Genomic DNA, 19,736 nt, shown 5'->3' on the forward strand with positions numbered 1-19,736 from the left:
CCACACCTCCGCGCCCGTCCCCGTGGGGAGCGTGAGGTTTTTCGTTACGGAATTTCTGGATTCGGTCCCCGCGCTCAAGGCCCGCGATAGAAGCTATGGAATAGCTTAAAAACCATAGGGTTTAATTGCGAACTATCCTGGCAAGAGAAGGTATTAAGAGAAACATTAGGTATTTTGCGTTGTTGAATTTAATAAAATGGCAAATTCTGATCCTAGCAAATAAGTGCATACAATTAAAAAAAATATGTTTAGTAGAGGAATACATTCACTTCAAGGAAAGTTATAGAATACTAGCGGTCCGCCCCGGCTTCGCCCGTGGTACCTACATGTTTTATAGCCTATGTTGCTCAGTGAAGATGCAGCTTTCTAATGGTGAAATAACTTTTGAAATAGGTCCAGTAGTTTATGAAAACCATACATACATACATACATAATTACAAACCTTTCCTCTTTATAATATTAGTATAGATTCAACTTTAATCCACATATACCAACTAATACAGTAAGCTATCTACCGCGCATCACCACCCTTAATAAATTTAGACGAAATTGAACCTTATTCCACATAGAAATAGAGTCTTACCAGCAGATATAGTGTGCGGTCTGCCCCCCATTATAGCAGAGGCGGCTCTTTCAAATTGAGCCGTGTCTTTCAAATCTGGCCAAGTTGCTGATGCTGTAAGATAAAATACACATTAAATAAAGAAAGATCATTTATTTGACTCCACAATATTAAAAAGTTAAAGATAATTTTGCAAGGCACACAAATTAAGTTAAATCATACAGATTATAAGTAAAGTAGATATTTATTAAAATAGAAGACGAGGGACAGAATCGATAATTTCTATACACCATCAAATATGGTAAGTAATATATTTAAAGTATGGTGAAAACTGATTGCCAATAATTATTACGTATCATAGGAAATTTTAGTTTCTCTTAAAAATGTTCTTCTTTCACATGTATATCTACTAGAAGTACAGCTGATTTGAAGGTAAGAAAAAATACTTGCAACATTTCAATCTATCTTACTAAGGGCTGATTTTTCAAACGTTGGTTAAAACTTATTCATCGAATAACGTATTAAACTACAATTTCAAAAATGTATTCTAATTGTCCGTATTTGACAGTTTACGTGACATTTTAATATGTTCGTGTAATACTTTATTGGACGGATAAATTTTAACCAAGGATTGAAAAATCGGCTCTTATTCAAAAACATGTTATATTGTTAATTATAATAAATATCTCAAGCTAAATAAATAACTAAAAATCTCACCGGCATTCATAATATCATGTGCGTCATCTGCTTCGTCGCGAGTCTTCGACGGTGTTAGGCATTCGCTGTTCACGCTTTGGTTGTCTGAGCCCTACAAAACAATACATATATATATAATACTAGCTGTGCCGCGCGGTTTCACCCGCATTGCTCCGCGCCTGTTGGTCTTAGGGTGATGATAAATAGCCTATAACCTTCCTCGATAAATGGGCTAACACCGAAAGAATTTTTCAAATCGGACCAGTAGTTCCTGAGATTACTGCGTTCAAACAAACAAACTCTTCAGCTTTATAATATTAGTATAGATAAACAACAATAATAAACAATATATGTACATATAAATAGCATTTTATTGGAAAAAAGAGCGTGTACACGTGTCAGAAGTGAAAGTTCTTTGGCAAGATTCAAAGATATTAAAATCATCGCCTTACTCCACGACGTGACGGTATTGCTATGACGCGACCTTAAAATTTTACTCTCAACGCGCCTTAAGAAGTTTCACTTCAAAAAAGCATAGGATAGCCCAAAACCCTGCATTAAGATCTCAATTACATAAAACAAACAAAAAAGCAACAAAAAAAATGTGTGCGTGTACTAATGAACACACGTAAGAAGTGAAACTTCTTTATGACCTTATTTTTCAAAAAATAATTTACTATATGCAACTTTACAGAAATACGTCGAATCACGCGTGGTAGGGAAAAGAAAAAGATGGCGCGTAACGGAAAAATGTCACGCGTGACGAAAAAATGTTACACTAAATTTTTTTCCAACCCCGATAAAGAAGTTTCACTTCAAAAATCAAAAAAAGACAACAAAAAATTACATTATCTACATAAAGCGAGGGCCGCTGCAACGCGTCTTGAGATCTAAAACCGGAATCAGTACTGCACACACTCGCCAACCGGAATGGGGACTGATAAATGAAAAATAAACAAAAAAATAAAAAAATCTAATATATAAATACCTTACTATTAGGCGCTCAAGTATTAAAACGAAATAGACTCTTGAGTATACTCTCTCACTACTACTTACATTTAAAAAATCGTACTAGCATGCATATTAAACAAAAATCTACAAAAAAACGCGGGTAGTTGCACACTAACCTGATTGAGTCAATAATGCGAATCGCTTAAAAAATTTCACACGTAATCTAAACAATTGACTACAAACTATATTTAACTTTTTTTACCTCTTCAATAATAACATCATAAACATAAAAAAATAATAATTACTAGCACGCATATTTAAAAAAAATCAAAAAATTGCGGGTAGTTTCACACTTACCTGATTGAGACAATGATGCGAGTCAGTCGGCGCGGGGGTCCCGCCGCCGGAGGACGCGTTTGATATCGGTGTGGAGCAACTTACTGTTGAGTCTGGAATATTAAATTCCAAAATTAAAAATAAAAAAGCTTCTTGTTCATTTGTTGGACAACAACTGATTAAACTTTGACTTCTACAGGTGTGTAAAGGATTTCAAAATGGGTTTTAAATAATCTTTTCCTATAATAATATACGTCTTGAAGTTTAGATATAGATAATAGATGCTATTACAAATGTAAATTAAAATCTTGATAAAAGTACATGTGACCATTTATAATGTTTACGAATAGCAGGGTAGCCCACGATGCAGATGCTAAATGTGGACTTACTCGAGCGTCACGGGGACCTATTAGAATTGGTTGAGTAGACAATAGCGAAAAAAAAAGGTCCTGTAGATAGCTGTAGCTGTAGATTTAGAAATACACATAGAAATAGACAAAGTCGGAAACTGTATTCCGAAACAGAAACAGGAAAAGAAACATAATATACGATTACAAATTGAGATCCAAAAACAAATACAAACAAATAAACAACACAAACCGTGCCGTTCCGAGTGACTCAAAGAGCATATAGACGTGAGCGATGATTTGCGACTCCCGAGACGAGAGGAGCTCGGCGAGTGCGGTGCAGAGCCGCCCTCCCAACCGCTGTAACTGCACTTTATGTCGCAGATCACCTGTACACACACAAATATACATATAAATAACAATAATCATTAATAAGAGTACCAGGAATATAGTTAAAAGGTATCATCTCGTCGTAGATCACCTTTTAATAGATAAAAATCTATATATTTAAAAAAAACATGTGAAAGACCGCCAAAAATGCAGAATTGGAGAATAGTGATAGATGTGTGGATCCCAAATAAATTAGACAAAGGCCAGGAAGGAAAAGATATTTAGTTAAACATTCATTCAATTCTTATGTGAGTCTATTAACTTTACACATGCCAATGTTATAACATTGTTATTGTGATCAAAAATCAACCCCTCTTAAATTTCATTATTTCTTCTCCTTAACAACACATTTAAAATTATAATTAAAACATTAACAATTTTAGGCGTTTTATTATAACATCAACCAAATCAAACGCTTCAACAAACTCACCTGCAAGCTGGCCGGCGGCAGGCTTCTCGGCTCTGTCGTGTGTCGAGCCAGTTGTTCTGTACCTTCTTGCAGGTGACCGACCTCCGCTAGCATTGCCACTTCACTCTCCTGTGAATTGATTTAGTGTATAATGAGATAGATTGTAATGGTTGGTCCTAGAATAGCGCCTTGAAGCACCCCTATGTATAAATAAGTATCTAAGATGCACTTTATGAATGAAGGTGAAGGTATTGAAAACCACCTAGTTCGCTATTAAATAATAAATATTACACACATACTTTAAATCGCAAATTATAAATTCATTTTCCAATGATAAGTATTTTGTTTCAGACAAAAGCAGGAGAAATTAATGTAAATTTAATGAATTCCATTACGTTAACGAAAATCAAAAGAACTTCTATATAACATTTATTTTAATAAATTATTAACAAATTTTAATTAATATAACTTACCACAACAGGGTTGAGCAACGAAACGAAGTGACAGAAGCGACTTCTCTCCTCTATAAGTGCTGCCTTCACAGCCTTTTCCTCCATTTCTTCCAATTGTTCTTTGCGCTCTTGTATATCCTATAAAAATACATCAAAATTACTAAAAACCAATATTAAACGCATAAGTAATATTTATTTGCAAATACTTCGCTTGACTTATCCTCATTTTTATGTTTCGTGTCATCTAATTGTAATAAAAGTATTGTTGCCATTTCTTATATTTTCCTTAATGTTTCTCTGTATATAAATTAAAAACGTTTTCATCTATTAATACTCCATTGTGTGTACGACGTAATATTATATATTTTCTTATATATAAAATTCTCGTGTCACAATGTTAGTCTGCATACTCCTCCGAAACGGGAATGAAATTTTCTGTGCATATCGGGTAAGTCTGAGAATCGGCCAACATCTATTTTTCATATGTACCACGGGCGAAGCCGGGGCGGACCGCTAGTATTATATATTTGTTCATAGGTAATCATTTAAAACGACATCTTCTGACACATAATCTCTACACTGCTGTCAATTACCTCACCTTCCATGACTATTGCTTCATTTACCACATAAACCTCAATATCACAAGACTACTTTTACGCTATATCTTCTATCACCTCACCTGCAGTAACACCTCCGTTCTCTGGTATACATATATTGTCATCTTCCTCGAATATCGCAGGTTCTACCACACCACCATACCTACCTACTTCGTAACTATCTTCTAGCAATATCTCACCTGCAGTGAAACATCATGTCGTCTCTTCAAATCAGGCGTCGCTCGCCTAGCTTTCCTCGACTGCCTCTGTGTCTCATGCACCCTGCGCCTGAGTTCTGCACGAGCACGTTTACACTCTGGCACGTACTACATGACTTCTTCCACCACTACCTACTTCTTTCTACATTACCAGCTACACCTTCCAACCATTCTCACCTGTAACGAAACATCATTTCTTCTCTTCAAATCAGGCGTCGCTCGCCTAGCCTTCCTCGACTGCCTCTGTGTCTCATGCACTCTGCGTCTGAGTTCTGCACGAGCACGTTTACACTCTGCCGCGCACGCATGACTTCTTCCACCACTACCTACTTCTTTCTACATTACCAGCTACACCTTCCAACCATTCTCACCTGTAACGAAACATCATTTCGTCTCTTCAAGTCCGGTGTAGCCCGCCTTGCTTTCCGTGATTGTCTCTGTGTCTCATGCACTCTACGCCTGAGTTCTGCACGAGCACGTTTACACTCTCGCGCGTGCTCACGACTCAGCGCGCCGGTGCCGTTGCATCCGCGACGCCATTCCTCGGCGCGTTCGGATAAAGGTGTTATTAGGCGCTCCATTAGTGTGCTGGAATTAAAAAAAACTTTATCAGACGCTTCGTTTAAGGAATTTATTTATTCAACAGCATGACAATGTGGTTACAAAAGTTTTGGAACATCCCTGTTAAGTTAAAAATAACATGTGGGGAGTTCTCTCTTCCTCAGTTAAACATAGAAACACGTTTACAATATAAAATTCAACTACCTACTTTTAAATTAAAGAACTAGTAAATAATTGGAGTGTTGGAATGGAGAATTTTTGAGAAACGCACAAATACGCATCGTAGAGCAAACAGATTCAGAAAGAAAATAGATAAGATTTTGTTCCTTGTTTTCAATTTGTTCAGAGGCACCTGTTGATAATATAGAAGCTAGTAGCTTAAGCTTATTTAAAACTTTACCTTATAAATGTCTTCATCCTGGTTTCGATGGCTCGATGCCTCAAACATACTCGAGTGAGAGCTGTGCCGATCTCCTTTGTCGCACCTGCAACAATCCAAACAAATAAAAATTAAATTATGATAATTAATCGAAAGTACAGTATACTTTAATTTTCAGTTTTTATAGCATTTAAACAAATGCTATGAAATTAATTCCTTCTTTAAAATCATATTTAAGAGGTGGTCGTAGTGAATATCTCGGAAATTGATTTTGCACTTTAAGAATTTTTAAGAAAATGCAGGTACGGCTTTTAAAACAAATTATAATACATAATATGTCCTTAAATTCTAAACCTCTAAAACTTTCGAAAATACATTCAACTGATAATGTTACCTGACAAATGAATCAAAGACAGTATTAAATAACACCAAGGGTCAGGAAAATAAAGGATTTTCCTCCAGACTCACAACCGTATGCCAATACAAACCTTATTTGTTTGCTTTAAGGCATATTTTCGTGTGAATGTTTTCATGAACCAATGTCAAAATACTAAATATCACCGTACCTTGAATTATCTACACTATACATTAGTGCAATTTATGTTAGTGTTAGGAGACGATTTTATTTTAGAATTTATTACAATTACTTTTACGTGTTTTTATTTCTTACTAGCGGTCCGCCCCGGCTTCGCCCGTGGTACATGTTTACGTTTTCTCTACATCAGAACCATCCTCGTTCTTCAAGGAATATAATAAAAAAAGAATTATCGAAATCGGTTCAGCCGTTCTCGAGTTATGCGCTTACCAACACATTTTGCGATTCATTTTTATATATAAGATTTATTTTTGGATTTGTTTAAAGTTTAAAATCGAGCTTTTGGTAAGAATTTATTAGAGCTATTATGGATATTATTTTCAAATTATGGTAAACTAGCTTTCCGCCCGCGGCTTCGCCCGCGTTTTCAAAGAAAAACCCGTTCCCGTAGGATTTCCGGGATAAAACCTATCCTATGTCCTTTCTCGGGTATCAAAATATAACTATACCAAATTTCATGCAAATTTGTTCAGTAGTTCAGGCGTGATTGAGTAACAGACAGACAGACAGAGTTACTTTCGCATTTATAATATTAGTATGGATGCAGGTGTTTGATATGTTTTATGTATGTATCTAAGTGTCTATTTTCATATATTCCCCATAAAATCGAATTTCCAACCCATGTTTAAACATTATAATATCTTTTTTTTTTCAATTCAATAATTTTAACGTTTATTATGTTTATAAATTTTTCAATACATTTATTATGCACTTAAAGCTCATTCTTTTCATATCAAACATGAATATTAAAAACTAGATTATTCAAATTAGGATGTCACCTAAACAAATTAATATAAACATAGAAAAATATCATAATTTGAACTTTATGTTATGTTACATTTAAATAAATTTAATTTTTGAAAAACAATAAATTACACACAAATTATAAACAAATGATTTCGAATTCTGGTTAATATCAAAATATGAAAAATAGGTCTGACGTAATCATTATGTTTAAAAACAAATCAAATTAAAATACGTCAAACCCCCTAAAAACTACTGCGCATTGTTTACATAATAAAATGTCATACTACACCTATTTTTAATCCTATCATCATCTGCTAACTTATTATAAACCTTTCACCATATACATAGAGTCTAATTTACAATGCTTCAAAAACAAGTATATGACGACATAATAAAGCTTGTTTTTGGTTTATTTTTTCCACTTTTTTTTTCTAATCAATGTATGAAAATAAAACGTGACGTCGCTTGAAACAGTCCGTTGACTCAGATAGTATTAAAAAAATAAAAACCAGTAATGTATTTTTATTTTCTCCTAAAAAACGATTCGAACTTATTAACATAAAATACATAAAATAAAATAGTAATAAGATTGTTTTAATTAATATTAAAAAAAGCCTCTCGTAATTAAATTTAATTACATAGATCGTTGAAACGGTATTATTAGATTCTCATGAGAATAATCCACTCCATTTGAAAAATACTTCGTACAGTTTTGTCTTAAAAAAAATTCCTATCTTTTTTTAGTAGTAGGCAGTGGCAGATCACTACCAGATCTAGGTAAATAGTAGGTACCTATATAGTCCTGACAAAAACAAATTGAACGATTGCATATAGAGCTATCATGCTATGGTACTTAAACATTTATATCAAACGAGGCACATCCGTTCGTAATGTAATTTAACTTATCATCTCATACCGACAGAAGGTACGTTACTAGTATATTTTTATTTATTTTGTGTTTATGCCACTAAAAATCGGTCTACCCGTGACCATGCTCGGTAAAAAGTGTTCAAAACGTCGGAATAAACAATAAAATAAATAAAACGCATTTATATTCTAAAAATAATATTCGTATAAAATCACACTAATAAATTTTAATACATAGTAGATAACATATTTGATCTATTTTGTCTAAATGACATCAAGACGAATAAGCACAGAATACATAATAGTAGCTAAACGCTACCATAAGTATATGTAGAGTTTGGCGTATGCCGTAAATAAATGATAATCAAACAAAAACATTACTAAAATAAAGTATGTAATATAATAATGCCTCTACATGTATTTAGGTTCCTTGGTCACGGCATCACGCGTGAACGGGTGGACCGATTTCGATAATTCTTTTTTTTTATATTCCTTGAAGTACGAGGATGGTTCTTATGTTGACAAAATGTAATTATGTACCACGGGCGAAGCCGGGGCGGACCGCTAGTTATTCTGTAAATTGCTAAACTATAAAGTGCTATAAAGCTAAAAATTCTAACAATTGTTCTCCACAAAGTTTTATGACTTCAATACTTTTATAACCGCTTTAAAACCCCGCAAAGATCAGGTTTTAAACCCGTTATTGTCTTGAAGTCTGAACACATAAATCTAGTGTAAAATCAAAAACAGGAAAATTCACTATTACCTATATCTCTTCGTAATAATATTAACATTAAGATTGAAAGGTTAATGAATGAATAATATACACAATAACAGTTCTTTCAACTTTACCTAATTTTAATTATCCATACTTAATATTATAAATGCGAAAGTAACTCTGTCTGTCTGTTACTCAATCACGCCTAAACTACTGAACCAATTTGCATGAAATTTGGTATGGAGATATTTTGATACCCGAGAAAGGACATAGGCTACCTTTTATTGCGAAATATGTACCACGGGCGAAGCCGGGGCGGACCACTAGTTATGTATATAAATCCACGTATCTTATCTTCGTACCTCTCAATTACATATTATCGTGATTTGTAAACCTAGATAAAAATTTGTTTCACCCTAAAAAATCTGAATATATTAAGCATCTACTACATACTAAAGTTTTAAAATATTTTGGTTGGAGGTATGTTTATTTACAACTAGCGGTCCGCCCCGGCTTCGCCCGTGGTACATGTTTACGTTTTCTCTACATAAAACCATCCTCGTACTTCAAGGAATATAATAAAAAAAGAATTATCGAAATCGGTTCAGCCGTTCTCGAGTTATGCGCTTACCAACACATTTTGCGATTCATTTTTATATATAAGATTAATATTTAATATATTTTGTGGATTATATTGCTTTTGTAAGTTTATCAGGTTCATATACTTTAATAAAAACCTTAAAATTTATTTTAATTACGTTTAATACTTCTATAAAAAGAACTAAATGACGACTTCTTTCACTCATAGCGGTCTACGCATCACTTTAAATATATATTAGTCTATATAATATTGTTACATTTTGGTTGATGATATAATCGCCTCCAGCCAGTCTGCCTGATCTCATTTGTCGCGAAAAACATTCGCTGGAACACCTGTCCGTTATACATAATTAAGGCTACTCACAAACTAGGCGATAAAACGCTCTCATACAGAGAAAACACGTGCAGAAATGTTAAACAATCTAAATAAAAACATGCATATTATTCATGAAATTAGTGTACCTATTATTCGAGTTGTCCGTTTGAAATGGATCAAAATCGAGTCTAAAGGACTCCTTTAGACTGGAATTTATCGAACGAACCAACGAAATTATGCATCGAACCTACTGGTTACATGCAAACATACAGATAAGATAATAAAATCCCATTATGCACTGATGTACCAAAGCCTATCTTATTTCAGATTTTTAAACATTTCGTTTAATTTTAAACCTAAAGATCAATCAAAAATTCTCTATTGTGCACCACAGAGACAAGTAAAGATGAGAATACACAATTTTTTTTTCCAGACAACCTGGATCATCAGGAAAGAGTATTATCCCGAGAAACCATATCCACCTCGTCTATACCAAGCCTAAATAAAATAAAATGAATTAATTGACATTTATATAACAACTGGTCCATGATAAGCTCATATAGGTCATAAATTATTATCTTCCGATGACCGATCTCAATTTTTTGCAAAAGTTTTTGCGAACTTTTTTCCATTCTTATACATATATGTAAACAAACATCATCGACGTATTTAATATTACGCCTTACTATTATCTAATAATAATACCTCCGAATTGTAAAGCCTTGTATGCAACTGTTATATTTTTTAATCTCCTAGTATTACTTTGTAGTGTTTGATTTTACGCGAGTATTATACATTTGCGAAAAGTCGGGATAATAATAAAATTAATAAAACGCGTTTTAAATCAGTTAAAGTCTTTAATTTCTCCTAGTTTTTATAATTGTTCGTATATATATATATATCGTATATTTGTCTTAGAGCTATTCTTACGACGAATAAATATTATTTAACAAAAAACTAAACCTAAAATGGTCAGAAATGGTCAGACCCAACTATCTATCAAATTCGTGATGATTTCCAGAATTATCAAAATCGGTTCACTTAGTCGAAAGTTCTGAGGAGGCCAAACCCCTCTCCTTTTTTGAAATTGGTTGAAAACTAAATTAAAGCTCTACAATGCTTTATCGTTTCCTACCTCTATATCCACATATATTTACATTAGCTAAACTAATTAATATTTATTTGCTACCGGCTTGCTTTTAGCTACCGGCTTAGTTACAAACCCTGCTGAAAAGTAAATATCCTATATTACAAAGTAATATTATGATTTTACAAGTGCTGTGTAACAAATTACACTATTCAACTATAAAAAGGATAATTAATACCTAACGTTCGATGTAATAAAAATGAAATGTAAAGAGAACCGACAATTAACAACATTTTAACCTTTACCTATTAAACTATTGAATTTATTCGTATAAAACTTGTGTTTAGGTGTTTGAAGTAATGCCGATTTATTTCATACAAAGTGTACCTACCCATACCAAAACATGTAACCTTTATAAACATTTGCAATAAATGAGGCACCTCTTATCGTTTAAATAAATAAATGTAAGTGACAGTTAAATCGAATCATATGAACCACAACCCCCACAATATAACAATACAAGCTTTTGCCCACAGCTTCGCTCGCGTTCGAATTCTACATCAAAATTATTCTCAAATCCATCTGAAGTGACACAAAAACTTTCATTAAAACGTTTGAGAAGAGTTTGGTAACAAACACACGGACATAGATTTTGTTTGTTTGTTTGAACGCGCTAATCTGAGCGATTTGAAAAATTATTTCGCTGTTAGATAGCCCATTCATCGAGGAAGGTTATATGCTATATTCATCACGCTAAGACCAACAGGATCGGAGCCACGCGGGTGAAACCGCGGAGCGCACCTAGTAATGAATAAATCGCGTTTAAAATCTTTAATTTATTTAAGAGATACCTAACTCCTTTCCCAAGTCGGTTAAGGCTCCAGCCAGTCCAGTGGCATCAATACATGACTCACAAACAGGACAACAGTATAATATAATCACAAAATTGACAATGACCATGATATAAAAACGATCAAGTGAGATGATAGCGAATTCAGTGTTACAACAACTTTCGTACAACTTACACGCCTTTTTAGATAATTTTTTAATTAAATATTTAATTTATTGTATTTAAACATGAATAGTATAATATTTTGTGTGCTGGCTGCGTGTTTTTGTAATGTTTTTGCGGGTGAGTGTCCTTTTTGTAATGTTTTAGTTATTTCGTTGTTATACAGTAAACTGTTTAGTTTATCTTTATTATAAAATATAATAATGAAAGAAAATTTCAATTAATAATTATTATAATATATAATTGCAATTTTCTTAATTTTGTTAAGATTGTATTGAGAATTTAAATGATAAATATAAATTAATTAAAGAAACATCATTCAAACTTATGTTTGAAAATTAATAAAAACATAATAATTGAAATGAAGAGCTTTACAATAATTATATAAAGAAGTAAGAACTAAACTTCCAAGCTATGTTAAATAATATAAGCTAAGTTTTATTTTATATCCATTAAATGTATTATTTGATATGAAATCATTATTATTAAAAAAGTAGTTTAATATACATATATACCAATAAAATCAACATACAGACAGACAAGCATCAATCTCATATTATTAGACCAGAGGTATTTACATCAAATGTCAGTATTTTCATAACACATTATGCATATGCCTTATTAATTCTGGACAAAAGATTTGATTGAAAAAAATTAACATTAATAAAATATTACAATGAACGAATTCTGAAAATGGCCGCAATCTTATTGATACGAAACTTAGTAATAACTCTGCATTCAAATAGATGGACATGACACTAGTCATAAAAGATAACAGAGTTAATTTTTCAAAGAAATTAAGAAAACCAAGAAATTTAGAAGAAAACATCAATCGAAATAACATCTTTCATTTTCTAGAAATCGGTTTTGAAAAAATATTTTGTCGACAACTACAGTTTTCGAGTCAAGTTCAAAGTCAGTTCAAGCAAAAAATGTCCTTCATGTAACATAATAATAATAGTATCCATATCATTTGTGATTTATTATCTTCAACTTTAAAATTCAGATTTATTAATCAAGTAGAGTAGACTAGTAGCCTAGACGTTCTGGTTTTCATTGAGAAAGGTCACAACTTTTAATGAAGAATATCAAACTAGTTCATTTTATTCATAATTTCCATGAAAAAGTATCTTGAATATGTGCCAATCATATTTATTTTTATATTTATTTTATATAACTTGATCTTCAACTTTATCTTGCCTCTTCTGCCTTGAACCATATTCGAAAAAAAAAAACATTCAATTTAGGCATTTTAGGGGAGCGAACAGACAAATAAAAATAAAAATTTGACATGTTATATCAAAATTCGCCACTACGTTAATACTGAAACTGTAGAAATTGTTTCAATGAACAAATCGTATAGGAGCTACCGACGTTGACAAGTGAGAATTTTAGTATAGTTGGTTCTTTGATATACTGTTCCTCTTGCTATTTCGGTTAGAGTCCGGGCTGTCTGGCTGGTCGCAGTGGTTGCGTTTAGTAGTGCGCATCTTATCTGTACAGGATAATTTCCTTAATTTTAAGTCATTTTTTAACGCGTAATTTTTAATATTTTGCCTTTAGATAGATCCATCAGACATAGTTTTTTTATTGCAAGACGTTTTTTTCGTTGCTAAATAGGTGCCAGACGCAATTTTTTATTTCGTTTTTATAAAAAATTCAAATTATTTTAGAATGTCTGTAAATTTCATATTATGTTCTTCAAACATAATATAATCTAAAATTAATTAGCCAGACGCTAATTCGATTGTTAAGTATTAAATAATGTGTATAAATAAAAAAAAGTAACGAAGCATGCATAATTAAAATACACTAGCTCATCAGCTAGTGTGTTTTAATTATGCGACAGGAAATAATTGCAAGAATACAATATTATTTACACTTGTTCTTATAAATAAAAGCTAAAATGAAAAAAAAACATAAAAGTGAAAAATAAAATATTAAAGTTACCATACATTGAAAATAGAATAAAATCTATATCAATGAAGGTTAAACAATTACATTGTTAAATTTAAAAAGCCATCTTCATAATCATCATCATCATCATCTTCCCTCACACTGTCAGAATTATTATGTTATCGTCTAAGGAATTGTTATTGTTTTCCAATATTCCATCATCTGTAAACAACTAGAAAATTAGTTTCAATAATGATGTACACACATACACACACACAACACACACACACCACACCACACAAGACACACACACATGAACACACACACACTCGCATGTTTAAGTTTGTATTGAATTTAGCTAAAGTAGTTAGCATGAATTTATATAGCTAGTATACTAGCGGTCCGCCCCGGCTTCGCCCGTGGTACCTACATGTTTAAACTATCCTATCTCTCAAGTTGGATCGAACTGCACATGATGTGCGAATTTTATTATAATCGGTTAAGTGGTTTAGGAGTCCATTGAGGACAAACATTATGACACGAGATTTATGTATATTTATTAAGATTAATGAATTAATATTGTTATCATCATCACTACATAGTATAAAACAAAGTCGCTTTCTCTGTCCCTATGTCCCTTTAAATCTTTGAAACTATGCAACGGATTTTGATGCGGTTTTTTAATAGATAGAGTGATTCAAGAGGAAGGTTTATATATTTATAATAACACCCATTAAATAGTGGAAAAGTACTGTTATTTTTGAGGTTTCTAATGTGATGTCGTAAATAATTACATTTTTTCCACATACAGTGCAAACGCAGGCTGAACCCTACGAGTTTTATCAAAATAATGTACTAACTATAATAGTACACATTGAAAAGGTCTACAGAAAAGTCCGTGATGGTATATGTCTATCTCTTATGGATAACCCACAATAACTTTTTTTAGTCATTTACTTTTTAAGACAAATAATAATGGCTAATTTTCGAAGCGATTTTAACCAATACAGCATTAATCCTTAACCAATTAAAGACCTTGAATACATTGTTCATATAATATAGATCTATATGGCCCTTTACATCGTATGATTTAAGTGAATATTTTCGAAGATATTACAGATTTAAAAATTGCGGGACGTAGCGTTTGCGGCGGTACCGGCCATCCACCCGGCTATATATTTTATACCCGTGCGAAGCCGGAGCGGGCCGCTATGTTTTTATATTCAACGTTCAGTTTTTCTGTAGTGTATTTAGTATCAGCATTGTACCCGTGCGAAGCCAGGGCCAGGCGGGTCGCTAGTTAGTTATAAAAAAAATTGTTTTGTATAGAAGATTGTTGATGTACCCTAATAGTTTATTTTTTAGCCTAAGGAATAAAATGTACCAATGGAAGGTACCTACTTGTTCCCACAACACAGGGAATCCTAGAGTAGGAACAATTCAATTTCTATGCATCGTATATTTTCGAAAAAAAAAAGTTATTTTTTATTGTTATTTAATTTTCGCGGCCGACCCTTTCTATCTCTCTTGCACTTTAAACTATCTCTCCATATACACAATCACCAAATTGTTATACTTACCTACTTTCACTACGTTTTTATTTGTACATATTTAATACTTAACAATCGAATTAGCGTCTGGCTAATTAATTTTAGATTATATTATGTTTGAAGAACATAATATGAAATTTACAGACATTCTAAAATAATTTGAATTTTTTATAAAAACGAAATAAAAAGTTGCGTCTGGCACCTATTTAACAACGAAAAAAACGTCTTGCAATAAAAAACTTATGTCTGATGGATCTATCTAAAGGCAAAATATTAAAAATTACGCGTTAAAAAATGACTTCAAATTAAGGAAATTATCCTGTGCAGATAAGATGCGCACTAAAAAACGCAACCACTGCGACCAGCCAGACAGCCCGGACTCTAACCGAAATAGCAAGAGGAACACTATATCAAAAAACCAACTATACTAAAATGACTTTTTTTTTAACGTTAATAGCTCCCGTACCAAAAAGGAAGTATTCATTCGAATTAAAAATTATATTGTCTTGCATACCTAGTTCATTTATAGAGAAAAGCTATACCATGAATAGAAACGTAAAAATAATAAAATCTACTAAAACATTGTACAAACCAGTCACACAGCATCATCCACATATGAATATTATTACCTTCATTCATAATATTAACGATAATTTTATTAATATACCACTTACTGCTCCTTATGGCATGGCCACCGACGATATATTTTAAGAGGCAATTGTAGCTTATGCATAATCAATACATAATATATTATTCTTTATTATTTTAAAAGCATTTTATAGCATTCATGTGTAACTTATGCTTATGGTTGCATAGATAATAAATAAGGAAAAATCATTTTGAAGCGGCTTGCATGTCGTGTTGAAATTCGATTGTAGCAGAACACTCAATTTTTTAAGTAATAAATTCTAAATTTATATTTATATAAAATACATAAAATCCGATTACCAAGGTAACCAATTTTTTTAGTTATAAAAAAATAAATTAGAACACACCTATACACATTTTAACTGGATTTTGATCTTGTTTGCAACCGATCCCGTAAATTTAAACAAATACATATCTTATAATAAAATCTCAACATTTAAAAAATATTTTTTCGTTTCAGATGTCTGCAAACCGACCGAGAGGATACCAGACCCAAAATCCAGCTGTTGCGGTCTTCACTTGGCCACAGCGCATATAAAAGACAGTAAGTAAAATTTCATCATAAATGTTTTTCATACTGCTCTTTAAGTATTGCACTTATCTTTACTTGATTTGCTAAAGAATACAATTATTTCAATAGTTGGTTTAAAAAATCGATGAAAATTTCCGGGAAATATCTTAAAAATAAAGTTCTCAAAGTAGTAAATACTGATTCATTAAGATTAAATGAAGACTTCCACTACAGACTAGCTTTTATATCCATGAAAAAAAACGAATGAAACATTTCAGTTAAAATGTACAAATAAATCCGTGATATGACTTCTGGGTTCATTAAAATATACCCCAAAACCAGCAAAACAACAAATATCGATGATATTCTTCCTAACAATACTATACTTCCAGAGGGTGACGCAGCACTAAACCAATTCCCATGGCTCGCACTGATAGAGGACTCCAAAGGCAGAATAACATGCACCGGAGCTCTCATCACTTCGAGATATGTACTCACAGCAGCTCAGTGTGGGATACAGGGAGAACCGTAAGTTAATTCTTTGTAGAGATGAATAATTTTAGAAAGAAAATATAACTGCATGAGTATTTGCTTATGCTCCAAATTCAATTTGTTCAATATTCCAGTCAACATCGTTTACCATTTATAGGTACTATTAGTATCTAGTAATAATGGAAGAATGTAATATAATAAAAGCAGAAGGCATAAATGCTGCAAGACCCTTTTTCAAACTTCAAGCTTCAAAGTTTCATGATCTAAAACTACTCCTAAAAGAAGCTCAACAATAAATGTGTAAGTTAGTAGAAGAACCTGTAGCGTAGCAGATATTTTATCTATCGTAATAGCACCACGAAAATATCTGCACAGCACATATTATATACTCGTAGAATTCAATCTTTCCAGTCTAAGAAAATCTAATAATTTTACTCTCTACAGAATAAGCGTACGCCTCGGTGAATACAACAAGACGAACACCGAACTGGACTGTCTGATGGTGAACGGTGCTAAGAAGTGCGCAGACCGCGTTATCACCATTCCGATAGAGTCGATGAAACCCCACCCCGAGTTCACGAGACAGAATCTGCGAGTGAACGACATCGCTTTGATTAGGTTGAGGAAAGCAGTTCCTTATACCGGTAAGTGATAGAAGAAATTCATGTGTAAACTGTACAAGTTATATTCAGAAATAGATGAAGAGACAGCGACCTATAGGTAAATTTGATCAGACCTTGAACGAAAAGAAGTATATAAATTATTTCCTGCATATTTATCTTTCCACAAAACCTTGCACTCGTATTACTTTTAAAAAATAGCAAAAAAAACTCAAAGTTTAAAACTAATTCTCGCAAGCATCATAAAGTAACAAAACAATCCACACCACCGACACCACATCTAAACTTTACCATTGATCTTACTACAACCAAGCTGTTACAATTATTACAGAATACATCCGACCAATCTGCCTGCCCAGCGTCGACATGAACCTCTCCACGCTCAAGAACCTCAACTTCATCATCGCAGGTTGGGGCAGCAAACCTTCAAGCTTGCAAGAGGACGACGTTGTCAAACACTTCGTGGAAGTCCCTTACGTGCCATTAGAGGTACTTTTTCTTCATTACTTTAATATGGGTAGTTGCTGTCTGTCATCGTCCTTTTATTTTCCATTAAACAATTAAAGGCTTGGAATATAATACTATACAACAGTTTCTTCCCATAGACCGGGAGATACTGACACAAAATTTCGAGTCATTTGTAACAGGATGGCAGTTCTACAGGGTTCTTAGTACGCAATGACAAAAAGAAAAACGATGGTGTGAACGCTGGTACCGGCGGCTTAGTCGCGTGGGCGTTAGTCGAACTCGTCGGAAAAATAGCGAAAGTCAAACGATTTGTAACAGTATGGCACTTATTTTTCCTGTAAGTTTGAGGATCATTATCTCCCGGTCTACCAGTATTATATTATAGTTTTTTGTGCTCATTTGTTGGGAATTGTATTTATACAGAACTTTTAGTCCTAATCAATTGAGAGTATTATGACTCTGATTAGTGTTATACAAATCAATGAATTAATTTGCATTTATTGAGAACTGATGAACAATTATATAATGGTCTATCATTACAATAATCGTTACGATAAAACGTTGCATAACATTAGATACAATTCCGCATCTGAGAAACATTAAATGAATTAATGCAAATATGACGTACATTTAATGGTTGAGACACAAAAAAATTACGAGTAAATCATAAGAGATAACCTTTTAAAAAACTTGCTTAGCAGTATTTTTGTAGATACAAAGTAGAGTCATGTTTATTCTATTATGATATAAGTTCTCTTAACAAACGAATAAATTAGACAACCCAGATAACTACCACCAAAGAAAGAGCAAATTAAATCCTCTCTATCTTCCAATGTTTCATTTTATACCAAGAAATTTCTTCCAAGACAGCTTATAAACTTAGCCAATATTTTACCAAGAAACGCACTACCCAACATTTAAACTTCTTCGGTCTTCCATACAAACTGACCACCTTGGATTCGATATTTAAGTTATAGCAATCACCTAACCTAATCTAACCACCTTTCTTTCCCAGCAATGCAAGGCCGCCTACGAGAAGTACAACCCTGGCCACTTCGCGATCAGCGACTACCAGATCTGCGCGGGCGGCGTCCAGGACCGCGACTCCTGCCGCGGTGACGGCGGCGGGCCCCTCATGTACGAACTCGACGGAAGACATACCGCTGTAGGCATCGTCAGCTTTGGCCCTAAACAGTGTGGAACAGATGGCATCCCTAGCGTATACACTAACGTTTACAAATACTTACCCTGGATAAAGAGTACCATCCGACCATATTGAATACATAGTTATAAGCTCGCCTATATCTAGTTTTAAGTTAGTTTAAGCATATTTTTAATAAAGCACTGATATGATTTCTGTTTGTTTTGTGTTTTGTTATTAATAAAATTATAATTATTCCCCACTGTCACTTTTTTAAAAGTAATTTCATGTTGTTACCTTAGCTGGTATTATAACTTGGCAATGCCTACCTTCGCAATACGTATAATTATTTCTCACTATGTGCTGTTACATGAAATACAAAATTACTAACCAATCAAAAACAAATATCCATACTTGGAAATGAAAACTGCTACAGGACAACAATACAAAAATGTTCAATGAACGTTCCATCAATTTTATTTTCCTTTTACTATCACACGTACTCATTCAATACATTTTTGATGATTCACATAAATCATTCCATAATGATCATTTTACTATATTAACATTT

At 32.9% G+C, this 19,736-nt stretch overlaps 2 protein-coding genes across 2 annotated transcripts in view; one reads left to right on the plus strand and one right to left on the minus strand.

The window, feature by feature from the left end:
- Positions 1 to 19,736, minus strand: part of mim (missing-in-metastasis) — a 142,466-nt gene that overhangs the window by 15,289 nt on the left and 107,441 nt on the right. The window contains exons 4-12 of the mRNA XM_090114895.1: positions 5,919 to 6,003; positions 5,329 to 5,545; positions 4,165 to 4,281; positions 3,713 to 3,820; positions 3,146 to 3,281; positions 2,567 to 2,658; positions 2,106 to 2,195; positions 1,280 to 1,370; positions 584 to 676 (exon numbers count right to left, since the gene is read on the minus strand). Coding sequence (XP_089971021.1) covers positions 584 to 676; positions 1,280 to 1,370; positions 2,106 to 2,195; positions 2,567 to 2,658; positions 3,146 to 3,281; positions 3,713 to 3,820; positions 4,165 to 4,281; positions 5,329 to 5,545; positions 5,919 to 6,003 — 1,029 coding nt within the window. The remainder of the gene's footprint in view (positions 1 to 583; positions 677 to 1,279; positions 1,371 to 2,105; positions 2,196 to 2,566; positions 2,659 to 3,145; positions 3,282 to 3,712; positions 3,821 to 4,164; positions 4,282 to 5,328; positions 5,546 to 5,918; positions 6,004 to 19,736) is intronic.
- LOC149898743 (phenoloxidase-activating enzyme-like) lies at positions 11,829 to 19,385 on the plus strand. Its single transcript, XM_090115079.1, has 6 exons — positions 11,829 to 11,959; positions 16,394 to 16,477; positions 16,837 to 16,972; positions 17,381 to 17,580; positions 17,888 to 18,045; positions 19,040 to 19,385. The coding sequence occupies exons 1-6, from the start codon at positions 11,905 to 11,907 to the stop codon at positions 19,301 to 19,303; spliced, it is 897 nt and encodes a 298-aa protein (XP_089971205.1). The 5' UTR covers positions 11,829 to 11,904; the 3' UTR covers positions 19,304 to 19,385.

The sequence above is a fragment of the Colias eurytheme genome, chromosome 22, assembly GCF_061535395.1.
Source record: "Colias eurytheme isolate Ceu_HAF_F1 chromosome 22, ilColEury1 Martin Lab GWU primary, whole genome shotgun sequence".
NCBI lineage: Eukaryota > Metazoa > Arthropoda > Insecta > Lepidoptera > Pieridae > Colias > Colias eurytheme.